The following is a 25,563-nucleotide window of genomic DNA, read 5'->3' on the forward strand; positions in this document are numbered from 1 at the left end:
GGAGGCAGGGTCAAGGAGAAATCGACAAATTCTTTCCGGTCTCACGTGGGTCGCCATCTTGATAAGGGCGGAGCCCACCGGCAGCCACTTTGTAAGGGCGGGGCTCTGACGTCAGGGTCACGCCCCCGGCCGTGGCGGGAAAAGTCGCGACTTCCCGCGCGTTTCTGCTGGAAGCACCTTTTCGCATGGCTGCAAGTTCCCATTCCCCAGATGTGACTCAGAGTTCAGAATAATGAATGGACTGGCAGGCTCCAACCATCTTTCGCCTCTTTAAAGATGCCTATCAGACCTCAGACGTCTGGTCATGACGTCCCCCAACCACTCCATTCGTGCTGATGTTTTCCTTCCCATTTTCATTCCAACACGCAGGGAGGCCTTATCAGATACCTAAACCTCCAGATTCCCACCTCTACTGCAGATCTTTGAACTGGTGGTGGCAGAGGTATTGATTCCCTAAGCTACCCTCCCTCAGTCATGCCTTGTACAAGAAAGCCCTCCCTCCTTCACTCAACCTTAGTTCAAGTCCATGAAGGGAAAAGTGATCGTGACCAAAATTGAATCGCACAGCAGTTAATTCCTTAAATCCACAGTACTGAAAATAACCCTTTTTTTTTTTTTTCCAGACTACAGTTCACTCTTTCTCATGACTAACTCCAGTATCAGTGCCCACTATCAGCCAGCGATCCCTTCAATAATTCCCATTAATGCTCTTCAGGAAGGATAAGAACCCACTTTTGTGTGTGTGTGTGTGAGACTGAGGTCTTACTCAGGGACTCTTGCAAATCAGGTGCTGTACCACTGAGCCATACCTCCAGTTCGTTTCTTCTTTTTGGCAGTTCTGGGGTTTGAACTCAGGGCCTCACACTTGGTAGGTAGTTGCTGTACCATTTGAGCTACTCCACCATACCTGCTCTGGTTATTTTGGAAATGGGGGTGTTTCTTGAACTATTTTTCCTGGTTGGCCTCGACCAGTGATCCTCCCCATCTCAGCCTCTCAAGTTAGCTAGAATTATAGCTGTGATCCACTGGAGCTGACTATGGTTCACTTTCTTGAGATGCCCTTCTCAGTCTTTCTCAACCAAGAACTCTCCTCTCTGAAAACTCTAATATCTTCATATCCCCCAGAGATAAATTCAATCTCTGTGCTTGCATTCTGTAAAACACTGAAGCACATGCTGCATGAAATGTATTATGCTCAAACTAAAATAGTGAACTGACACAAGCCCCAGTTTAGAACACCTTTATTTGCAACAAATAAGAGATTCCTCTAGGTCCTTGCTATGGAAATCTCTTCCTGGAGTAGTACCATCTCCCATTGTTTAAAATGCAGACGCACCACTCAGAAGTCTGAATCTGCATCCCAGCTACTCAGAAGGCTGAGTTATGAGGCAAGAAGATCAGGAGACCTGCCTGGGCAACTTAGCAGCAACCCTGTCTTAAAATAAAGTAAGAAAGGGCTAGGGATGTTGCCTATCAGACCTTAGACCCTGAGTTCAATCCCTAGTACTGCAAGAAAAACAAAAAAATTCCAACCCTGCAAATGTCCATTCAAGTTTGAGAAGCACTTCCCTCCCTGACTTATTTCACAAACAATACACCAAAGGAGCCAAGTTTAAAATCCAGTGGAATTTTGCACCTGACCAGAGATCTAAATGGAGGTAAGCATGTCAATGAAAAAGGGAATACATGTGGCACTAGCACCACAGAAGCAGCACAATAACACAAGAATGCTCTCTAATTCATATTTATTAGTCTGCATAGTGACTTAAATGTTCCAAACGCTGGAGAAAGCCCTCAGCCCCAACCATCTTACATAGGAATGCAAGTTAACTTGTTTTCAACACCTGTTATAAAAAACAAATACCCATTTAAAAAAATCTGATTTAACACATTTTTTTATTTCACGTTTTTCCATTTCTTATAAAACAGTCATCTCCTCACTAGCAGCTCTCTCCCCTAGAGTGGGGGAGGGGGATGGAGGAGGTTGGGCACCTCCAAAGAAAAAGGGATGGGGGGGAGGGCCCAGGGTTACCTCCGCAGATTCTTCTGGGCCTGTTTCAACAATGTGTCAAAGTCAAGAGAATCAAATTTGCTCTTTACAGGAGCAGGGTCAAAGTCTTCCCGGTTTGAGTCTACAAAGGTAGAGAGGTACAAACATGAAGGTCTCTTACCACACTTCCCAAACAGTGTTCTCAAATGCCCAACCAACTCCCAAATAGTGGATGAATAGCTGGCTAAAACTGACCCAATTTTAAGTTTGAGATATGGAAGAGTACACTTCTCCAGTCTTCCCACCCCCTTAGGAGCTTTGTATGTCAGGTAGTAAGTCAGCCCAGCTCCACTCTCAAAAGTTTAGGAACCCTTCTGAGGAAGGGATGAAGTATGCCAAAGCCTCAGGCCCTCCCCTCCACTCACCAAGATCAGAATAACTCCTCTTGCAGAACTGCCTGCGGCCCCCAAAGCAGAGATCAAAGGGTTGCTCATCTGCCTGACGCAACTTGTGGCCACTCTCAATGGCTGCAAATGCCTCCTCAGCATAGCGGTAAGTGACGAAGCCATAGTTGTCACTGGTAGAGAGGTGAGCCATTTGGGCACATGTCATGAAGGCACAGCACCCCAAGGTACAAAGATGATTCTTATCCCAATGCCCAACCCTCTGATTGTAGAAATGAAGGTGCCCCACACTGCCCAGCACCCAGAGCAAGAATGGAAGACAAAGAAACATCAAGGTAGGAGAATAGGACACAAAGGACATCTTGACCTTGGGATCCAAGCTTACCCTTGGACTCGAAAGTGGATGGTACACTCCTCAATCTCTCCAAAAACAGAGAACCTCTGTTTCAGCTCTGACCGAGTCATGCGGCCAGGTATCTTCCCAATGAAGACCACCCTTCTCTCTTCCTACGTTGGGTATCAAGGAAAAGCGATACTCTGAGCCAGAGTTGCAGCTACAGGTGACGTTCTGAGCTCATGGCTCAGAGTAAGGCCCTCCTTCCATGACCTGCTCCCCTACTCACTATTGCACGCTCCTTCTGCAGTACTTTCTGCCTTTGGTAATGGTCATGTGAACGGTAAGAGCTGTACCTAGTAAGAGAAGTCTCATCAGCCCCTCCCAGACATAAAACAAGACTCACAGTTCTAGGCACCTGTACCCCAATTTCATTGACTTTTGATACACATGCTTATGCTCACCACCGCCTCCTGTCACTTCTCCGGCGAGGGGATGGGGAACGAGAACGGCTTCGGGAACTGGATGATGAAGATGAGGAAGATGAGGATGAAGAGGAAGAGGAAGAGCATCTTCTGGAACGTCCAGAGGAACTGCAGCTGGACCTAGAGAATTAAAGAGCATGCAGGAATGCTGGGAATAGTGCAGACATGCTCCATTTACCTCACCCAGGCCCAGCCCTGCTGCCTTGTCAGGAAGCTCAGAACCAAAGATAAAGCAGAGCAAAAGAAATCTAGAATCTGAAGTTCATAGAACTTGTAACTTTAGATAGATCTCAAATGTTTTAGCAGACTTCATTTTTATTTTCAATGATGCCACTGAAAATTAAAACACAGCCACGTGTGGTGGCATTCGCTTATAATCCCAAGGCTGAGGCACGAAGATTAAGAGTTTCAGGCCAGCCTGAGACTTTCTTTCAAAAAAAGAAAGAACAGCCGGAGGCCAGTGGCTCACAGCTATAATCTTTGTTATTCAGGAGGCAGAGATCAGGAGAATTGGTTTGAAGCCAGCCCAGGCAAATAGTCTGCGAGATCCTATCTCGAAAAAAACCCATCACAAAAGGGCTGGTGGAGTGGCTCAAGGTATAGGCCCCAAGTTCAAGCCCCAACACCGCAAATAAAAAAAAAAAAAGAAAAAGAAAAAGGGAAGAAAATTGAAAAACACATTTAACAAATCAGAAAGAGAAATAAAAATAAATGGCAACTCAGGAAGATAAAGGGTTGGACCCTAGTTCTCACAACCAACTCTATCTGTGGTGCCGCAGTTAGGTACCAGGGTCTCTGGTTACAACTGCTTTCCTACTATGTCTCAAAAGGGCATAAAGGAAGGTAATTGTGTTAGACCTAGAGTCGGAGCCATTTCTGGAGATATGTATCACTGCTGAAACCCAAAAATTCTGTTAAATTTCTCTGTTTCCGAGAAAAAAAATCTATCAGGAAATAGATAAGGCTATAGTAACATCCTACAGAATTGCCTCAGACACTTTCCTTAAAAGATTATTAAGGGAAAAACTGCTTCCCATTAACAATTAGCCTACTATGCCACATACCACCAAGAAAATATCACATGTAGACAGCATGTGAAGAAATCAACACAATCAAAATCAAACTCTCACAATCTCCCCAAGGCTCATCTCAAGAAACCAGATCTCAGCAATATCCTGAACTCCTTCAACAATCCATAAGAGGACAGAAGATGAAAGTCAAAGACAGAAATAAAAGACTTATTAACAAACTACCCAAGTCAATGTATGTGAAAGCTTTTTTTTGTGTGTGTGTATGCTAAAGCTTTTAAAGTAAGGTGCAGAAGAGAGTACATGAACTTCCTAAATGGAGAGGATCTAACAGGCCAACAAAGCTCACCTTCGCCACCTCTTGTGGGGAGGGGAGAGGGACCTGGACCTGGACCGGGATCGGGATGAGGAAGACGTCGATGAGGATGAAGAGGAAGATGCTTCACTGGTCCGGTTGGACCCAGAGCTGACAGAACGGCTGCTGCGGCCACGACGGCCCTGCCAGCCCCGGCTTGGGGGGCTGGCTGACCTGCAGGCTTTTCGGTAACAGCGCATTGACCTCTGCTTGGCTGAGGGCTCAGGGGGAGTCCTAGTGTTCATGTCATTCCGGCAGGGTGAGGCCTCAGGAGACAACAAGGCAGATGGGGCAAGGCAAGGTGCTGAAGGATCTGCCTGCTCATTACTAGTCCTGTGATCAAGTGGCTCCTGGGAGGCAGTTGTGCATGAGAGTAGGGGAGTCGCTGAGCCCAGGGACAAAACAGGTTTGATAGTGATATCCTGATGGCGTTTGACATTCCATCGGGAGCCCAGCTCTGGTATGACTAGGGCAGGCATTTTTTGGGGGGGTGTCCTACTCCGGACACAATAGTCATGGTCCCCAGAGCCCACATGGACAGGACTAGGGCCATGGACCCCTTCTTGGAGGCAGGCTGCAGCTGGATGTTTGGCCTCTGTAACTCCTTCAGGCTTCAGGGTTCCCTCCTGGGCGATGGACTTAGGAGATTTGGCTTTGGCCAGCAGTGAAACAGCAGCCAGGGGCTTCCATAACTGGTGGGGAGGGGTTGCTGGAGGGGTGAGCCCTGTGTGGGGAGGGAGGATGGAGATAGCAGGGTGAGAGCCAATTATACACTTCTAAATACTGTGTATCTAGGCTCAAGAGATCCCACTTCTTACAAAGTATACCAGGCTTAGTCAACAGCCCAACTTCTTCCATTTCAATTGTTCCTTCCCCCACGGTCCCCATCTTGAGGACCAGCTAGCTACAGTCCTCCTGAAACCGCCATCCTCTCAATTATTCAAACCCAGTGATCAGGTCCTATCTGATCTACCTCTCTCCATTCTAAGACCCGCCCCTCCATCCAATCTGACTACAGGTTGTGTCTTAACCTAGACTTGTGCAATAAAATTGTCTCTCTACTTACAGCTTCACACCTGTCCACCTATCTTCTATATTTCTGCTGAACCAACCATCCAAAAACCAATCTGATAAAGCTTTTCCAATTGCTTCTTCAATATACAGGAGAAAGTTCAAACAGCTTAAAATGGCATTCAAAGTTCCCATAATTAGATCTTTTGTTTACCACTTAGGCTTCATCTCATTTCACTCTGTCCACCACCCTAATAAACTACTACATTCCAGTCAAACCAACCTACTCACAATGCCCCTAAACACAGCAGGCTGGCTGTTTCTTCAGTTCACTCAAGCTATTCCTTTTGCTTAGAATTTCGTGTCCCCTAAATCTACCATGACTGATCAGTTATTTTTCTCAAGCCTCAGCTCAGGGGATAACCTATATAGCCCTTCCCTGGCTCCCCCCTTCAGATCTCACTAAAAATCACAGGTGCTTCTTTACACATCACCTCTTGATACTCAATATGCTTATTTGTTTACACATCTGCCCCCTAGACTGTGAGAACCTTAAGAATGGAGATCAGATCTCTGTATCCTCAATGCCTACACATACTTGATGCACAGCAGACATGGTACACCTACTGTACAAACTAATAACCAGAGTTTCCCAACCTGAACCCACCTGCCACGTTGGCCAGTTCTGGGGCTTGTAACCGGTCTAGGGGCCTCTTCTCCTGGGGAGTGTCAATGCTGCTGGTGGGGGGGAAAAGGGAAAGCCTGGTTCATTGCCTCAGTATCTTATACATCTGCTTTCTTCACAAAGCAATGGAAAAGGGGTGCGTGCAGAGAAGAATGGGAGGCCCAAACTGCCCTTATCATGGTCCTCTAACACAAAAGGGCCTTAGTGACTGAACTGTAGATTGGGTCTCAACTTAGCTCAATTCCATGAGGCAGGCTGGCTATGACCTTTAATACCACCCACCTCGTTCAAATCAGGAGCCTTGCCTACCCAGCTCAAAACAACCTGAAACCAATATAGAGAGGAATACACTTGGGAAAAATAGGATGGTATACCATGAACATGAAAAATGAAAAAGGCCTCTCACTGCTTGAAGGCTAGGGAGCAAAGGAGGCCCATGGGTGCTTGTGTCCTCCAAAGAGTCAGGGAAGTCCTAGCCATTAATATCTTCCCCCACTTTAAGTTGGTTATCACCAGTGTTGAGCAAGCTTAAAGTCTGCTAAAAGAAGGAAAGAAATCCCAAAAGCATGACTTGACAAGAGAAGATAAAAGGCACCTCCAGGGCATTTGGAATCTGACTGGAATCAGCTGGAGGGCAGTACACACCCTCCCACCCTCATCACCCAGGCCAGTGCCTGGTAGTGATGGGCAGAGCAGGAAATGGGATAAAACTCTAGAGTCAACTGAACATCTCTGTAAGAGAGGCATCCAGTCGATGGTCCTGGAGCGCCGGCTGGCTGCTGACCAACAGCTGTAGGGTAACTCGCTCACGTCTCCATACTTACCCTGAGTTTCCTACAGCCAAGCTATCAGCAGGAGCCGGGAGAGGACACTCCTTTTTAGCTGCAAAGAAACCATACTAGTTAAAAGCCCAACCTGATGTTCCAGACTGAGGTAGTACAGACGGGCTTGTTTTGAGACATGAAGAAAGTTCACTTTGCCTACACATTCCCTGTTGGGCTTTCCCAGACATTCCCAGACTGATCCTGTGGGTGACCAGGTACTATGTTTAATTATGACTCTGCTCAGAAATACCTTGGTCCCCAATGAATATGAGGTAAGAGTCCAGATTCATAAGCCTAGTATTCAAGGTTCTACAAGACCTGTTTAATTAACTTCCTAGCCTCAGAGCCTACTATTCATTTGTTGAGGTACTGGGCTTTACACATACTAAGCATATATCACTGAACTACATCCTTAGTCCACAGCCTACTACTGTGTCATGTTTTTTATTCTGCCTTGTACTACAGATACCTGGTATTAACTCAGAAGCCATTTCTGCAGATTGTTTTCCACCGTTAGGGCATAAGCTCCTAATAACAAGGCACAGTAGCCTCCACAACACCCAGAGCCATACCTTGTTTTGAGAAAGCCAAGCTACTCATTTGTTTTCCAAATGCACTATATGGAAATTCTTCCTATGCCTCATATCTTTATTCAAGGCTCACCAAGAAAGTTACCTTCCGCTAGAAAAATGTCCCCAAGCATTCCCAACTTAACTGGAACTCCTCACCTATTCTTTTACAGTACTTGTTATGCTGTACTTTCACTGTCCCAAGCTTAGATTATTACCTCAGATGAATCTTGTCTCCTCATGACAATTAGGGGGCTGCTCTACAGGCTGCCACTGTCTGTCCCCTTTACTCCACGTAAAGCAACTAAAAGGCTGAGCCAAAAGGGAAGTATCAACAAAAAAGGGTTGGAGAGCTGAGGGCATAGCAAGTCGTATAGCTGTGGATTTACCCTAGTACCACAGAAACAAACAAACAAACAAAAAACCCTAAAACTCCCTGTAATCCCAGCTACTCAGGAAGTAGAGGTAGGAGGATCTATAGTTCATAGCCAGCCTGGGCAAAGTTACCAAGATCCTATCTCAAAAACAAGATACAAAAGTGTGAGGGGCATGGCTCAAGTGGTGGAGCCAAGCTCATCTAGCATGCACAAGGCCCTGGGTTCAATTACCAGCATTGTGCAAAAAAAAAAAAAAAGGAACAGAACTACCCAGGTTCCCTCACCTTCTGATTTCTCAAACTGTTCCAGCAGACTGGACAGATCTGATGCTTCAATTCCTGTGGAGGTACACAACATAGGATTAAAAAACAGTTCCTATCAACTGAGTACACAGATCCCAGGAAAGCCCCCAAATCACCTCACTTCTCCCTTTACATGCCTCCCTACCCACTATACAAGGCAGCAACACAAAGCAAGGTTTCAAACAGTACTGGTGGTGTCACTCAAGTGGTAGAGCTCCTGCCTAGCAAGTGCAAAGCCCTGAGTTTCAACCCCTAGGACCACAAAAACCAAAAAACCCATTCAAACAAAGCCAGGGCTCTGCCTGGCGAACACACTCCAAAGAAATCCAAAGGGCAGCCTCATGGAGGGTGTTCATTCTGTTCTACAAACACTCCCAACCAACTCTGGTATCCTCACACCAACTACACTAATGTGCTACTCACCAATCTCACTGATGAAAGCCTGTACCACATCCTCAGGACCCTGAGTACGTGGGGTGGGCAAGAAGGACAGCTTCCTTAGACGGGCTGGGTGGACAGCAGGCAGTTTGGGAACAGTGCTCTGCCTTAGCATGGGAGCAGCCTTGATAGCAGGAGAGAGGGGCTTCTCCCTGGGCCTGGACTCCTGGGTCTCAGGCTTTAGCCTTTCTGATTCAGGCTCCTCAACAGCCACACCCTCAACAGACAGACATGATGGAGCCTTGATCTGGGGGCTCTGCACCAGGGAGGACACCTGTTGTTTCAGATGGGGAGATGCAAGCACTGGCTTGACCTCCACCTTGGCGGGCTCTATCTGTGGAGCTATAGGGCTGACTGGCCCAAGACTGAGGGAAGGAGTCACTGGCACAGGAAGTACATTTTCAGGAGGGACAGCTGGAATGCCACTGGGCTCCACTTTGGGTGGAACAGCTCTCCCAACAGAGGCTGGAGGCAAAGGAGGTGGGGGAACAGCAGACCAGAATGGAGGTTGCTGTAGTCCTGGACCCCATCCCATGGGCCTATAGGTACAGTTGGAGCTGTAAGGTGAGACTGGTGCAGGAGGGGGTACCCAAGGCACACTGCAAGTGGGGGGCACAGCATAGGTGCCAGGAGTACCAGATACTAGGGGCACCGTTGGTGGGGGGGTTAGGCAAGGATAGCCAGAAAGGGATACAGGGGGATAACAAGGCCAGGGTGGCACAGGGGCATAGTGAGTATAGGGATCAGGTGGCACTGGTCTCATAGACACTGGAAGACCAGGAGACTGCAAGGGAGGTGGGGGAAGACTGGGAACTCCTTGCCCATTTGCAGGAAGGGGCAGCATGGGAGGTATACCCAGTCCACCTGGGAGGAAAGGCAAAGGAGTGGGCACTGTGGGAGGCATGGGCCCAACAGGAGATATGGGCTGAACAGTAGGAGGGACAGGTCTTGCTGACAGTGGCATCTCTTGGGATGGCACCTGTTCAGTGGGAGTTGAGACCATGGGTTTGCTTGCAGTTGGTTCAGGACTAGGAGAAGCAGGGCTGGGACCCACAGGCACAAAACAAGCCTCTTGGGGAGCTTCAGGACTTTTCTGCGGAGCTGTCCTCTTGGCTGGGGCTGGTGGGAGGACAAGACAAGGGATGTCTGCCAGCCCTGTGGGAGTCTCTGGGAGGCTGGGCCATTTCCCAGCTGGGGGCTGGGAACTCCTCTCTTCTGCCTCTGCTTGCCGTTGCTGCCTTCGACGACGGTACTCAGATAAGCTAAGAGGCCGAGGTCTAGCTTCCTGAGTTGTGGCACTGGAACCACTTTCCACCTTCAGAGGACCTACAACCTCTTTGACTTCAGGGTTGGTCCTCTTTGGAGGATCCAAAGACTCTGAGTCAAGGAGATGAGAAACTGAATTCCCCTGAACTGATGATGCAGCACGTCTGGGGTCAGTTGGTCTGGACTTAACTAGCATAGGGTCAACTGGAGGCAGGTCACTGGGAATAGGGTCAATTGGCACTGGGTCAGTCAGGACAGCATCAATTGCTGACAAGTTATCTGGGATGGGAACAACCACTGCAGGGTCAATTACTGTCGAGTCAGATAGAACTGGGGTAGTCAACACTGTGTCAGCTGGGAGAGGGTCAACCAGCTCCGTACTGGCTGAAGTTGAGTCAACCGGTGCAGGATCAGCTACAGCAGGGGCACCTGCAGTAGGATCAACTCCAACAGAGTCAACTGGCATGGGGTCACTCTGAGCAGAATCAACCAATGAGACATGGGTTTGAACAGGGTTGGCTTGGATAGTATCAACCAGTTTGGGGTAGAGGTCTGGAGGATCTTCTTTAGAAGGACTACTTTGTCCAGCACTTCTATCCAAGTTCTCAGAGCCAGGTTTCTCCAAAGCAGCTGCCCAGGCCCGTGCCCAAGCCTGTGGCTTTCCCCTACCCTGGGGAGGCCCAGCTTCTCTTTGAAGTTCCTCCTGAGACTGTTTCTGCAAACTGCCTGCCTGAGAGGTCACTTCTGTAGCCATCGTAGACTGCCCACGAGAGGATGACCTCAGCCTTCTGGCATAGCCTTCCACACAGGATGTTGGTTGCTCCTTGCTCTTCTTCCTCCTGCCTTTTCTGGAAACTCTCTGGGAACCCAGTACTGCATTAGCAGGTGGGTTCTGAGGCCCTTTGGGTTCCACTGGCTCTATGACCTTCCTGGGTTCCAATAAGCAGACTGAGTCCAGAGACAACCCCTCTTCCTCAGGGCAGGGGACTACCTTGGGCACAGAAGCCTCTGCTTCTGACTCCAGTGTGGGCATGAGAAACTGCAAGGCAGAACTGACCTCTAGTGAGTCATCCAGGAGCACAGACTGGGGTCCATTAGGGATCTGCCGAACCACAACTGGGATCTCCAGGTCATCACCAGCTGTAGCTGCCTGGCCCACAATTTCCAGCACCACACAACCCTCAGACAGTGTCAAATCATCTGGCTGCTCCTGAAGCTCATTCTCAAGTGATGCCAGGTGGGTGAGGTTGGGCAGGCAGTATGGATGCATGGCCCGTACCAACTCACTCAGGGAAGAGATGCTCTCATCGCCAGGTATGGACACTGCTACCTTTCCTACTGTCGACTTGTCTTCCTCCTCGGGGCAGGCCAGGTGCATGGGGAAGTCTGGGATACTGCTCACAGAGTTGTCAAGCTCCGCAGCAAGCACCTGACCATTGAAGCTGGCCATGTCCTCCTCCTCTTCTCCATCACTACGCTGTTGGGGAGGAGGAGATTGGCCCCAGCGTGGTCTTGATCTTGGGGGTCTCCAACTAGGCAGCTTGGGGGAAGAGGTATCTAAGAAGGAAGGTGGGGAGAAGTCCCAAGGGGGATCTGAAAGAGACATCTCAACCTGCAGGAGAGAAGAAAAGACTCAGGAGGAGTTTTCTTCAGGAAAGCACTTTCCAGACCTGTCCTCACATACTCCCCCCACCTGTGAGTTCCTGAGGGTCCCCAGGTCAGGCCTACCCCATTCACTCTAGTACTGCCTGTGCTGGGTCCCAGTGGGTCAATTGGGGTGATGAGGTCACGTTCTGGGGGTGTCCGAGAGAGTGTGAGCAGCTTGTGCAACTAAGAGGGATAAAAAGACCTGAAATCAGTTTGTGCTTCAGAGCTATATGAACAGGCCTAAAGATATGGTTATAACTTTTGTACTCCCTCCCTGGTTCCACACTCACAGAGCCTTCTCGAGGTGACACAAGTAGCTCCGAGTCAGGAATGCTGTCAAATGGAGATAGGTTCTCAGAATCTGCATTGTCCAAAATCTCCGTCAGAGCTGTGAGCAGCGACATTTCATTCTGGTCCTCCAGAGATAACCTGCTCTGCTCCAGAAAGACAACAGGGAGGTCCCAACGACATCCAAATAACCTATGGGGCCACTAAGAAAGACTGGATGCCAAGAGAATCAGTCTCCCAAGCTCGGTTCAGCTCAGCTCAGCTCAATTTGCTAGCAAGAGGAATTTGAGTACCAGCAGGTATGGGTTTCAATCCATTTACCATTCACCAACTCTTCAGGACCAACAGAAACCTGCTAGACTTGAGCCATTTTTTTGTTTTGGTGGGACTGGAGTTTGATCTCAGGGCTTGCAAAGCAGCAGCGCTAACAGTGGAGCCACATCTCCAGTCCATTTTGTTCTGGTTATTTTGGAGATGAAGTCTTGCAAACTATTTGCCTGGGCTAGCTTTGAACCATGATTCTCACCATCTCAGCCTCCCAAGTAGCTAGGATTATAGGCATGAGCCACCAGCACCCACTAGACTTGAGTCTTAAACTTGGATTTTGCACACTCCCCCACCTTCAGGTAAGATGCAGGATGTTCAGCAAACAACTCTTGACTAGGTTGGAACTGGGCTCAAAAATAGATAAGCACCCTCTGGACATGCAAGTCAAGGGCTCATATAGGGAGGAAAGGCCTTGCACTACAGTCTAAGCTAGCCTGGGCATTCTTACATGGACCATAATCTGATAGCCTGAAGCCTATCTCCCACCTAAAAACAAAAACACATGCTTTAAGAACTCAGGTTAGAGCAAGGTGCCAGTGACTCATGCCTGTAATCCTAGCTACTCAGGAGATCACAGTTTGGTTAGCCCTGGCAAATAGTTTGAGAGACTCTAGCTCAAAAAAACCCATCACAAAAAAGAGCTGGTGGAATGACTTGAGTGGTAAGAGTGCCTGCCTAGCAAGCCTGAGGCCCTGAGTTCAAACCCCAGTACTGCCAAAAGAAAAAAAAAAAAAAGGAACTCAACTTAGGTACCTAGTAGCCAAAGACCAGGGAGAGCAGAGTCATGCCTAAAATGACTTCAAAGATTTGAGGTACAGCTTCCTATGCAAAGCTTCTGTCTAAAGACCTCCATGCCTGACACTGATGGCTCACATCTGTAGTCCTAGCTACTCAGGAGGCAAAGATCAGGAGGATCTCAGTTTGAAACCCAGAGAAAGTCTGAGAGACCCTATCTTGCAAAAACCCATCACAAAAAAGAGCTAGTGGAATGACTTAAGGTGTAGGCCTTGAGTTCAAACCCTAGTACCATAAAATAAATAAATAAGTAAATAAATAAATAAATAAAATCTCCAAATCTAGCCCCAGCTCACCTCTCCAAGGCTCCCAAAATCCTCAATGAGGGAGATGAGGGAGGCATCCATGTAGCTCTGCATGGTCCCCAGCAGTGTCTCATCCTGCAGTATCAGCTCCTCCATTTCCAGGTCTTTCTCCCTCAGAGATGGGCCCAGCCGAGACAGATTGACAAAGCCAGAATCATCCCCCTCTTCATGCAGCAGCACCTGGGACAAAATGGGGCAGAATTAAATGGGCATGGGCCCACTGGGGGCAGCTAACTGATATGCTTGATAAACCAGGTATCCAGTCCCCTCACCAGTGGACCCAAACTCAGGAATTGCCCCACCAGTGCCAAATCTCTGGGCTAGTTAGGTAGAAAGAAGTATAATCCATAGACCAAAGTCCTATCCAGAATGGCAGTGTATTGGGAGGAAGAGTTTGGATGCCACTCACAAACAGCTGGAGCCAAAAGAGATTATTAAATTCAGAAGTAAAAACATCAAAAAGATCAAGATTAGCCCAGGCATAGAGATACATGCTGTAATTCCAGCACCTAGGAGGCTAATAAAGAGAACTGTGAGTTCAAGGCCAGCCTGGATTACATAGCAAGACCTTGTCTCAAAGAAAAATCAAGATTGTTCAGAAGCTTTCTGCTTGCAGTGTGGAGGACACTAGATTTAAGGGTTTATCAAAGGAAGAAGTCAGCCATGAGACAATTCAGCTACAACAACCTACCTCAAATCCCACTTAGGCCTCTGCTGTCTACTGAGGTCAAATCTACCTTCTTCAAGAAGACACTTCAGGGATCAAGTGGTAGAGTGCCAGACTAGCAAGCAGGAGGCTCTGAGTTCAAATGCCAAGAAAGAAAAAAAAACCCAAAACAAACAAAAAAGAAACCTCAGGCTTCCCCATCACACACTACTATCTTCTCATACCAACCCACATTTTTCTGTATTGTTTGCTCTTCTGACAATCACTTCTGATCCCACTAACCCTATGACATTCCTTCATCTCTTTTAAAACTGGATTTCAAGTTTCTTTGGGGTAAATAACCCTTTGGATTCTATTAGTTTATATTCTTCTGGGCTTCCAGAAAAATTTAAATGTTTTTATACTCCCCATGTCTAGCAATGTCTTATAAATAACTAATATTCACATTCACATTTCTCTTTTTAGCGCCCCAACCCCATTAGGGATTGTGCACTATAAGCACACACTCTATCAATGAATCACACCCCCAACCATGTGCAATCCAACCTCTCTGTAGTAGTTCCAAGGGAAGGGTTCCATCCCCATTCCTACCAGTTAAAAGCCAAAGAAAAGGGGCTGGAAGCATGGCTCAAGAGGTACAGCACCTGCCTAGCAAGCATGAAGCCCTGAGTTCAAACCTCAGTACTGTGCCCCCTCCAAAAAAAGCCAAAGAAAAGAAAGCTTGATTCTTTTATACATGGAGAGGCCCCACCCCACACACCTTCCTCTGACAGTAATAGCTTCAACCCTGTCACAACAGGGCCCGCCCAGACCTGTCAAGAGTGTGGGCATGTGCATGGCCAAAAATGGGACTGGTGAGACCAGGGCTCTAACTTCTACTATTGGGAAAATGGTGCAAAAGCCTAAGAACAGAATCAAACATTGAAAAACCAGACTTCCCGTCTGCAGCAAAAGGAAACTCAACACTTCACCTTCTCCAAAAGAAAAAAACAAAGAGTGTGACTATTCCCTCTTCCCCTCTTGAAAAAGTTGAGTTTCAGGCCCCAGGAAGAGGTAAGGCTGGTTAGAGACACTTTAGGAGATAGGCTCAGAGATCAAGTGAAAGGCAGCAAGTTTTAGGCACTAACCCCTCCCAGGTCTTCAACAATCCTGTAATTACAACCAGAAGCTGAATAGCACCTGGCTCAGCAAGCAGACATAGGTGAGCAAGGAGCTTGCATCTCTACTTGCCCTGCCTCCTCCCTACCAGAGCCCCAGCCACTAGGCCAAAATCTCAAGACAATACCCAGCTCTACAAACCATTCATCTTCATCTCCATCAGAGAGGAACTAGAACCCCAGGCAAAGACAACTTCCCTTTTAAGATTTCACCCATTCCTTCATCCCCAAACAGCACAGTTCCCAGAGGACCAAGATCATCCAAGAATTAAGCCTAGGCTAAAAGAAAGCCAACTTCTGGCCCCGGTAACTTCAAAAACTCCCCATCTTATTCCTCCAGAGTTCAAAACCTACCATGGGCTGGAGGTGTGGCTTGAACGGTAGAGCACTTGCCTAGCAAGCCCAAGGCCCTGAGTTCATAAATAAATGGTCATAAATAAATAAATCAGCCAGAAACTTCTTTAAATGTCTCAGTTCCTGAGATCCTGGTAAACATCTTTAGTAGCAATTTACTACCCTTAACACTAGGTTTAAACTCCTTAATATGGCCTACAGGGGTTCTGGTTTTCTCCACTAAGACTCTTCTATCTACCTTGTCCTCTTCCACTTGTTTGCTATGGTCTCTCGGTTCCTCCAATAAGCTATGTTTTCACCCTTCACACTATTTCCTCTGATGGAAGTTTTTCACATTCATTCAGTCTTGGGGTCTCATCTTAAAATGTTCCTCCCAGATCCTGCAAAGTACTTTACTACTACTGATTTTATAATCCCAAATATCCAAAATTTCCTTTTGTCCCACTCATCATCAAGTATTATCTGTCTACCCTGATTAAAACATAAGATCCTGAGCCAGGCACTGGTGGTTCCTGCCTATAATCTTAGTTACTGGGAAGCCAAGATTAGGAGGATCTCAATTTGAGGCCAGCCCAGGGAAATAGTTTGAGAGACCCCATTGCAAAATAACAAAAGCAAAATGGACTGAAGATGTGGTTCAAGCGGTAGAGCACTGGCTTTGCAAGCACAAAACAGAGTTCAAATGCCAGTCCCACAGAACAAAAAACAAAAACTTAAGATTCTGAGGACAAGGATCATTCATGCTTGTGTGATTTACCAGTGTATTCTCTGCACCTAAACATAATGCCATTTCAATAACTAGTTGGTTGGTTGACTACCTTACACATTTGTTAGAGACAAAGACCTTGTCCAACCCCAAATGACCACCTAACTTATGTTACACCCGGATCTTTGATCCTTCCTGCCTGACCCAGAGAGTAAGCAGCACCAGCCACAAAAGCTGGAGACATTGCTCAGGTGGTAGGGTGCCTGCTTGACAAGTGCAAAGCACTAAATTCAAACCCCAGTACCCCCCTCTCCAAAAAAATATGAGACCTTTAAAAAAATAAGTGTGAGAAAGGGTACATTGATCCCATATTCATACCCTAGAAGCCATTCTTCCCTGGACAAAGGCCTAGAATGGTCTGCTGGACCACCAGGCAGCCTACAGCCCAACCCCCCACCTAGAAAAAAAAAATGCTGTCAAGGACTCAACTTGAGTGAAGTCTTCACAATTAAAACACTTATTTTCCTCCTCATTAGAAAAACTTCTGGGAGGTAGTGGTTTATCTTTAGTATGAAAATTGCCCTGAAATTTAGCACCCAATTATGAGATAGTAGAATAAAGATAAAAATATACATTAATTTAGGGCCAAAAAGGTATATTTTATATTTCTGAAATTATATGGAACTCAACGTTAATACTTAACATTGAGAAAAAAAGAAAATCTATTCTTGATTAGGCCAACATAAAAGGTAAACTAAGTAATATCATCTTACAATGTTATTACAGGACCACTTCAGATCTTACTAGATTATTTTTATCTTATCAACCATATTTTATTAACTTAGGATCCAACTTAAAAGAACTCTCACAATTTAAAAATCCTCTCTAGGAACAGGGGCATGACTCAAATGGTAGAGTGCCTGTCTAGCAAGCTCAAGGTGCTGAGTTCAACCCCCAGTACAGGGAAAAAAAAAAATTCTCTCTAGAATCCTCATTTATGTATGTTTTCTTTCTCAGTTTTGGTATTAGTGTTTTCTTACAGCATTGTTATAAATTATAATAAATTATTTCTTACTTATTAAAGACCATAGTGGCTCAAGTGGTAGTGTTCTGCCTAGCAAGCAGAGGCCTGAGTTCAACCCCCCAGTATAGACAAAAAAAAAAAAAAACAAAAAAAAAAAGGACTCAATTGCTTAAAAGAGGTAACAGTTTAAACTAATTCCTGCCCACTGCCAACCTGGGTGGGAATTTTTTGAAGCCATCCACTGAAGAGCGGAACAGTAACACTTTAGAAGTATACAGAACTGAAGGTGGAGAAAAAATGTGACTAAAAGTATACGGCTCTCATCCAATAAATATTGAACTGAAGTTCAATAATCCTCAAACCACCTCCAAGCTTTCCCATCCTCAGCAAAAATTCCAGAGAGCCTTAAATACAGACCAGATTCTGTGTCAGTGCACAGGAGCAGGTCATAGCTGCCTCCTCCAAAGAGATGCAAGAGGAAAAATTGAAGGAGAGAGGATTCCCTCTCCTTTACTAAAACTTGTCCCAGGTATACTTTGACACTCCCCATGTCCCTGAATTACACATGAGGCAAAACGGCAGGCAACCAAAACGCCAATGCCAGTGACTCACAACTCATCCCAAGCCGGTCAGACAGAAGCCTCCACAAGCTCACTCCTCCACAGCCCTTCAGCCACAATCTTCTACCCTCCCATCACACCCTGCCATCTACAGAGAGACTTCTCAAACATCTGTTAAGTCCACCATCCACTGTCGAAAAGCACTGCAAACCCAAGCAAGACGGAAAAACTTCAAGGCTCTGGGCAAAGTCGACTCTAGCAGCCCCTACCTTCCTTCCTGGCCTGGGGCCCCCAGCCCAGGCCAGAGATGGCGGGACCGGCTGAGACACACCCAGTTCCCGGCAGTGTGGCTCCAGCACGGATACTAGATGCCCGCCAGCCTGGGCCACGGGAGCCACGTGGACATCCCGCCCCCGCCCCCACGTGGACCCGCGCCCCCCCCTCCACCCTGAACCCAACCCACGTGGGTGCCCGAGCTGCCTAAAGGGGGAAGGGAGGCAGACAAGTTCTCCCGGGAAAATTGCTCCCCTCACCCCACGTGCTCCGAAAAAGGAACTGCGGCGCCGGGTTGTTGCAGTCCTCCTCGGCATCCTTAGAAAGAGGTCTTGGCCTTCGACTCCAATTCTGAATCCCTGACCCCCAACCCCCACTGAGGGCCATGTTTCCGACACCCGGCTCTGTCCCTCCAGCTTTCCCAGAAGAGCTGTAGAGCTCTCGCCCCTGCCGGCGTATCCCCAACAACAGGCTTAGGTCCACTCAACCCGACTCGACTCCCGCGGCCACCAGATATCGATTCCCAAGTGCTTCCTCCCTTTCCTGTGGCGTCCACGTGTCACCGCCCGGCACACGCCGCTCTGCTACCAGCCGTGAGCCACCCGCCAGCCTCTCACCTCCCCGCCGCTCACGGCGCCCACGGTTCCATAAGACGCTTGGCTCCAACTCCCCCAACCGCTCCCGCGGACTCCACCGCCCGGGTCAGGGCCGGGGCCTCCAGTCGGGGGCGGCACGACTCCGTCTCTCCGTCCCCGGCGCGCCGCCATCTTGGCCCCTGAACACCCAGCGCTGCTCTGATCACCGGCGCCGCCTCGCCCAGCCGATTGTGGGAAGGGAACTACAATTCCCAAAGGACACTGCAAGACTACAAATCCCAGAAAGACGTGCGGTGAGGCCCACTTGCACTCCGGAAGAGAACCCTGATCTCGCGCGAAGGTTTCTGGGAATAGCAGTCTCTCCACGAAGGCTGGGTGACACGCGCTCTAGGCGTATTGTAATGCTTAGTTTGTGTTACGCGGGTAAACCAAATTGGAAAGCGCACAGTAACAAGGAAGGTAGTTAACATTTGCACATCGTTTTATTTTTGCTAATTTGTCTAACTGTTGGAACGCCCTCTTTGACGTTCCACCTGCGCTACATTCCTTTCACTTAAGTTCGAGTGGGCCTCTGTTTTGAAACAACATCCCCTAGTGGACACGGGGTCTAATCCCATAGTGGCACTACTGCAAATTTACTTTTTTTTTTTTTTTTTTTTTTGGGAGGGCTAAACCAGGCTAGTCTCTAATTTGCAACCCTCCTGCTTCAGCCTCCCAAACGCTAGGATTACAGATGTGAACTACTATGCTCGTCTTGCAAATTTACTCATAAAATACTGGGTTCTCCACTCCTCAGCTGTTACACTCAGAAAACCTGTGTTGGGTTCACATTACCAAGTACTGGTCTTTCAAGTACTTTCTTGCAGTCCTTCAAAAACAGTGCTCCCCTAACTTTATTTTTCTGCATTAAATACTTGAACTTGGAAACATCTTTCATACCCTATTTAATCTACAGAAGCCTTTCTGACTATCCCGACCAATCCTGATCACTCCCTGTCAGCCCTTACAGCCCATCACTGTCTCTACTGTTCCTCCATTTACCACTTAGGAGCTACTTCATACTGTTTTCCTTTTTTTTGTTTTTCCTTTTATGGGACTGGGGTTTGAACTCAGGGCTTTGTACTTGCAAAGCAGGCTCTCTACTGCTTGAGCCACACTTTCAGTCCATTTTGCTCTGTTTTTTTTTTTTTTGGAGATGGGGGATCTCAAGACTATTTGCCTGGGCTGGCCTCTAATCTCTATCCTCCTAATCTCAGCCTCCCAAGTAGCTAGCCACCAGTGCCTGGCTCTTTCCTTTTTACTTTTTTTTTTTTTTCCTGTGGAACTGGGGTTTGACTTTACTGCCTACACCTTGAGCCACTCCACGATCCCTCTTTTTTGCAGTGAGTTTTTTTTGAGATACAATCTTGTGAACCCTATTTGTCCAGGGTGGCTTCGAACCCAATCCCAATCCTCCTGATCTCTGCCTTCTGAGTAGCTAGGATTACAGGCGTGAGCCACAAGCATTTGGCCACTGTACTGTTTTTTAAATTACAAAAGCTTAAACATTATTTCAAATAGTACAAAACTCTGTGTTGGATCCCAGTACCACACACACACACAAAAGAGAAAACTTCACTCAAAACTCTGTGCTGGGGGTATAAATAAGTAGTAGAGTGTTTGCCTAGCATGTGACAGACCCTAGGTTGATTCCCAGTACCTCCAGCAGTGGAAACAAACAAACAAATACTAAAAACCTATATAGAGTTAGAAAATATACTGGAGTAGGAAATCTGAATTGTGCTTCCCAAATTTAATCCTATTAACCCTTTACTATATATTCATCCACACTTTTTTCTTGCATATACGAAGTATAGAAACACAAATTGATCTTTTGTTCTTGAAGATCAATTTGTGTGGTTCTACAGCTTGTTTTTTTTTTTTCCACTAAGGATATGTTAATTCATTTACTAGTCAAACTTTGCCCGAGCTCTTAGTAAGAACTGGTTCCATTATATGATCTACCATGTTTTTTTTTGTTTGGGTGGTGGTGTTGCCATGCTGGGGATGGAAACTAGGGCCTCAGGCATGCTCATCAAGTGCTCTACTGCTGAGGCACATCCCCAGCCCTTCATTACATGAGAATATCATTATTTAGATATTTGTTTTGTTTTCCACTATCACATATTGTTATTTTGAGCATCATCGTATGTGTTGTATACATGTATGTTTGCTTTTTTTGGGTGAGGGGATTTGAGACAGGGTCTCACTATGTAGCCCAGACTGGCCTTGAACCCTTAATTCTCCTGCCTCAGGAATGCTGGGATTATAGTGTGCCCCACACATCTAGTTATCTTTGCATTTTTATGAAATCTTTCTATAGAATAGGTTCCTTGAAATTTGATCAGTGAGTTCAAAGATATATGAACTTGAGCCAGATGTGGTGACACATGCCTGGATTCCCAGCACTCAGGAGGGTAAGGATCTTGAGTTTGAGGTCAACCTGGGCTATGTAGTGACACCCTGTAATCCTAGCTATTCAGGAGGCAGAGATAAGGAGGAACACGGTTCTAAGCCAGCCTGGGCAAATAGTTTGAGCAACCCTATCTCAAAAAAAACCATCACAAAACAGGGCTGGTGGAGTGGCTCAAGGTGTAGACCTTGAGTTCAAGTCCCAGTACCATAAAAAAAAAGATGGATGAACTTGAAATTCAGTACATAATGCCAAAGTGCCCTTTGGAAAGGTTGCATCAACATACATTCTCAAAAAAAATTCATGTGAAGAGAGGTCTTCCTTTTAGTTGTCTATTAATCTTCCAAGTTGAGTTTGTTTTATCTTCCTAAGTAGGCTTTCAAAGCCACAAGATCAGAAATGGAATGTTATTCACAATTTTCTCTACAGTCATATGAGGGGCAATAATAAAGTTTATTTCCAATAAACTTGGAAATAAAACTGCTTATGAAAAGCTAGTAAGAAAAATACAAGATGCACAAGTTTTTCCTCTGTGGAAGAAACATCCTCTAAAAGATGCTATTGTTGGGCAGTAGTAAGCACCTGTATCCCAGCTACTCAGACACTGAAGTGGGAGGATTGCTTTAGCCAAGGAGATTGAGGCCAGCCTTTAACATACCGAGGTCCTGTCTCAAAAAATGAAAAAAAAGTGGTCTGTAAATGTTGTTTGTTTGAGACATTGATTGTGGTGATTAGACTTTGGAAAGAAGACTAGTGTAAAAGCAGAACATTTTGCCAAATTTTGCTTTATTCAGCATCTGAAGAAATAATCTGGCAGCAATCGGGAGGCTTGAGATTCAAGGCCAGCCTGGGCAAATAATTCCCAAGATCCTAGCTCAAAAATACCCAGCACAAAACAGGGCTCGGGGAATGACCAAGTAGTAGAGTATAGGTAGGAAATAAGAGGTCTGCCCAGGGCAAAAATCTTGAGGCCCTATCCAAAAAATAATAGAAGCAAAAAAGGGTTGAAGGCATGGTTCAAGTAATGAATGTTGGCTAGCAAGGGTGAGGCCCGAGTTCAAACCATAGTATTGCCCAAAAAAACAAAACAAAACAAACAAAAAAACAAACCAATGAAATAAAATTAAAAATTAAAGCTGGGTGCTGGTGGCTCACCTGCTCACCTGTAATCCTTGCTACTCAGGAGACTGAGATTAGGAGAATCGTAGTTCGAAGGCAGCCTGGGCAAATAGTTCAAGAGATCCTATCTCTAAAATACCCAACACAAAATAGGGCTGGCTGAGTGGTTCAAGTGGTAGAGTGCCAGCACAAGGGTAAGGACCTGAGTTCAAACCCCAGCACTGCAGTAAATAAATAAATAAAAATAAAATGGTTAATAGTATGAATTTCACTTCACAAAGTATCCCATCCCACAGATTATAGGCTGTCATTAAGTTATAGGTTTCACTCCCTCCATTCCATATCCCAAGTCTATCTGCAAGGCATCAGTGACCTCTCTTTCCATTTCTGCCTGCACCACAATTCCCGGAGCTGCTCCAAAGATCCAAAGATGTTCTTCCCTCTCCATGTCTGATCCATACTAGAAGTAAAGGAACAGAGCACTGGGTCAATTGCTTGTTAGCTGTGATCTTGAGCAAATTAAAAAGTTACCTATGTTTTCTAAGCCTGGTTCCTCTAGGAGCCAAAACCATTTACCTTAGTCACTGGTTCCACACTACTGAGATGATATTTCCTTAAAGAAAAATGGGCCAATAGATCTGCCAGGGTGAGAATGAAAGTGGGTGTGGGAGGGGCAATCCTCCCAGAAGCATTAACTTCTGGGACAAAGAAGAGGGAGAAGAGTAAGGAAGTTCAAATTTATTAACTTCTTGGACTAAGGAGATCTTGCTCAGTGGTAGAGCACTTACTTAGCAGGCAGAAGGCCCTAGGTTGGATTCCCAGCACCACAGAAAAATGAAAACAAGGGCTAGGGGCACAGTTCAAGAGGTAGAGTGCCTGTCTAGCAAACTCAAGGCCCTGATTTCAAACCCCAGTACTGAAAAAGAAAAAAAAAAAATCTCTCTGAACCATAGCGTTGTGGTGGTGGGAATGGAACCCAGGGTCTTACACGTGCTAAGCAAGCGCTGTACCACTGGGCTACACCCAGCCCTGGACCTGTTTGCTTGCTTGCTCAATGCAAGTAATAAACAGCACCTTCCATGAACGAGAAGCATATGAATGAGACCATAGCTGTGAAATGCTTAGCACAGAGCTAAACACACAGTGCATGATAAATAATGTGGGTTTTTTTCTTCATTCCTTGCCTTCATCCACCTTCTCCCACCTAGAAGGGAACCTCAGATTCAGAGGACCCAAAGACCTCCGTAGGGTAGGTTGTAATCCTCCTTGTCCACCCAAGTAATCACAATCATCAAGGAATCTGGCCAAGCTAGTTGTATGGAATGAGTGGCCTTAGGGATAAGTGGTGACAGGATTGAGATGAGGCAAATTCATGTACAGTAGAGAAAGAAGGGGGTCAAGGCAGGTATTTTCCTTTCTCTACAGCACCTCACATTCAGCTCCCTCCTGGCACTTTTCGAATAACAACCTCAAAAGAAGCAGAAAGGTGCTAACATCTAATGGGTACTGACTACATGGGGACACTGAGCTAGGTGACTGGGTATATACTGCCTGCTCATCAAGCTGCAGGTATCAATTATAGAGGGTGAAGCTGAAGTTCAGAGTGGGGCAGTCAGTTGTCCAGGTCATTCTGTCAGTAAAGGGTAAAACTGAGATTCAAATCTAGGTACCAGAACTTCAGGCCAGTTCTGTTGCTTTAGGTTCCTCCTACTCCCTGTAGTGCTAAGCTCTGTCTGGGAGAAAGTGGGAAGGAGATGTACTGTGGCAGGGGATGCTGCCAACCAAATACTTGTGTGCACGTGTGTGTGTGTGTGTGTGTGTGTGTGTGTGTGCACGGGTATAGCTATAGCTTCCTCCCTTGGTACCCCTGGTGGGGGTGGGGGTGGGAAAACTAGAGGTTGAGTAATCCACAATGTGGAGCTCCCCCATCCTAAACACACTGGAGGGGATGTCCCCAATCCTTGAGAGGCCCTCTTTTCATTCTCCAGGCTCTGCATCCTTCCATCATTTCGTGCTCCTCAGCAAAAATACAAGGTGGAGAGAAGGGGGTCCCATAAACACTGTGGCCTGCTCATCTGTAACCCTCCCCCAAGCCAGTCAAGCCAGCTGTGCAGACTCTGAGCCAGAGTAAGGAAACCAAACAGCCTTCTCAACCAATCCCCTCTAAGTAACAAAGGGGAGGACCCCCTCCCTACTTAATTTGGGCCACAACCCCTATGGAGGGGACCTTAGCCTAGCTCCCCAGCGTCCACCCCCCCCCAGCCCACCCAGAAGCTTGAGGAAAAGCTAGCAGCTGGGGACCCCATGAACTCTCTCCTACAGGCTCTTCCCTCCTCTCTCTCCTCCCAGCTAATAGGTATTTCCTGTTTATGAGGCAGCCAGGGCAGGGCTTTTGGGAAGGGATGGAGATGGGCCTTCCCTCCTAGGACTGGGTAGGGGAGTCCTTAAAGACTGCCTGAAGGTTGGGAGGCTTTTCCCTGGAGAAGTGTTTTTCACAGTGACCATTCCCCACCCCCCCACCTTATGGCCTCTGGCCCTGCAGGTAGAGGGCACATGAAGGAATCTGTTTCCTGTTCTCCCACCTCAGAAACCCTCAAACAGCAGCTTTCAAGCAGGGGTTGGGGGCCTGGGTGACAGAGGCGCCAGGGTTGGAAAGGGAAAAAGGGGGAAGAGAAGAGTGTATTCTCCCTCCCTAGTCCAATCTAGTGGTCATTTCGCAGCCCTCTTCCCCCCACCCCCAGCAAAACGCGGATCCAGGCCCTTAGACGGGGGAGGGGACCCCACTTAATTAACCCTTTTAGCTCCAGTCCCAACAGGTTTAGCAGGCAAGGAGTAACTGGTTAATTTTGGAAGGGGGTGAGTTTAGGGGTTACTATGAGAATTAAAATGTTTCTTTTCCCACTCAGCTTCGGGTGGGGCGCGCGCAACAAGGGGTGTCTAGAATCAGACTGGGGTCTCAGCAGAAACCACGGGCAGAGGTCACCAGTCCCTTTCCCCTCCTGGAGCGCGGCCTAGAATGGAGAGAGAGCTATACCTCAATGCCCATCCTGGCTCCGCCTTTCCCAGTCCCCGCTCCCGCACCGCTACGCTCCTAACCCGCGCACCCGGAGGACGGACTCCGAGAGCGACGCATCGCCTCCTAACGCTCCCCCTCGCCCTCCCTTTCTGGGGTCTCAGCCTCGGTCTCCTTTTTTAAAAGCTGCGTCACGTGCGTGCAGTTCCCCT

The 25,563-nt window shown here is 47.1% G+C and overlaps 1 protein-coding gene across 6 annotated transcripts; it reads right to left on the reverse strand.

Moving 5' to 3' along the window:
- Positions 1 to 65: 65 nt before the first annotated feature.
- Pprc1 (PPARG related coactivator 1) lies at positions 66 to 19,010 on the reverse strand. 6 transcript variants are annotated; one of them, XM_020171223.2, is made up of 14 exons: positions 18,789 to 19,009; positions 13,422 to 13,610; positions 12,006 to 12,149; positions 11,797 to 11,898; positions 8,788 to 11,680; positions 8,347 to 8,400; positions 7,117 to 7,174; positions 6,275 to 6,342; positions 4,591 to 5,320; positions 3,193 to 3,333; positions 3,018 to 3,084; positions 2,780 to 2,901; positions 2,416 to 2,567; positions 66 to 2,132 (listed from the first exon to the last, which is right to left on the reverse strand). In XM_020171223.2, the coding sequence occupies exons 1-14, from the start codon at positions 18,936 to 18,938 to the stop codon at positions 2,029 to 2,031; spliced, it is 4,974 nt and encodes a 1,657-aa protein (XP_020026812.2). In that variant the 5' UTR covers positions 18,939 to 19,009; the 3' UTR covers positions 66 to 2,028. The 6 variants fall into 6 exon arrangements, with proteins under 6 accessions (XP_020026812.2, XP_020026810.2, XP_073934546.1 ...); XM_020171221.2 differs by having other exon boundaries at positions 6,275 to 6,345; XM_074078445.1 differs by lacking the exon at positions 18,789 to 19,009 and adding an exon at positions 14,122 to 16,367 and having other exon boundaries at positions 6,275 to 6,345.
- Between the last annotated feature and the right edge of the window lie 6,553 nt (positions 19,011 to 25,563).

This window comes from Castor canadensis, chromosome 7 (assembly GCF_047511655.1).
Source record: "Castor canadensis chromosome 7, mCasCan1.hap1v2, whole genome shotgun sequence".
Classification (NCBI taxonomy): Eukaryota; Metazoa; Chordata; class Mammalia; order Rodentia; family Castoridae; genus Castor; species Castor canadensis.

Coding starts and splice junctions, on each gene's coding strand:
- Pprc1 (XM_020171221.2), bottom strand. CDS start 18,938: ATGGCGGCGCGCCGGGGACGGAGAGACGGAGTCGTGCCGCCCCCGACT. Junction 5,321..6,274: donor AGAACTGGCCAACGTGGCAG/GTGGGTTCAGGT, acceptor CTCCCCACACAG/GGCTCACCCCTCCAGCAACC. Junction 3,334..4,590: donor CCCCACAAGAGGTGGCGAAG/GTGAGCTTTGTT, acceptor TTAATTCTCTAG/GTCCAGCTGCAGTTCCTCTG.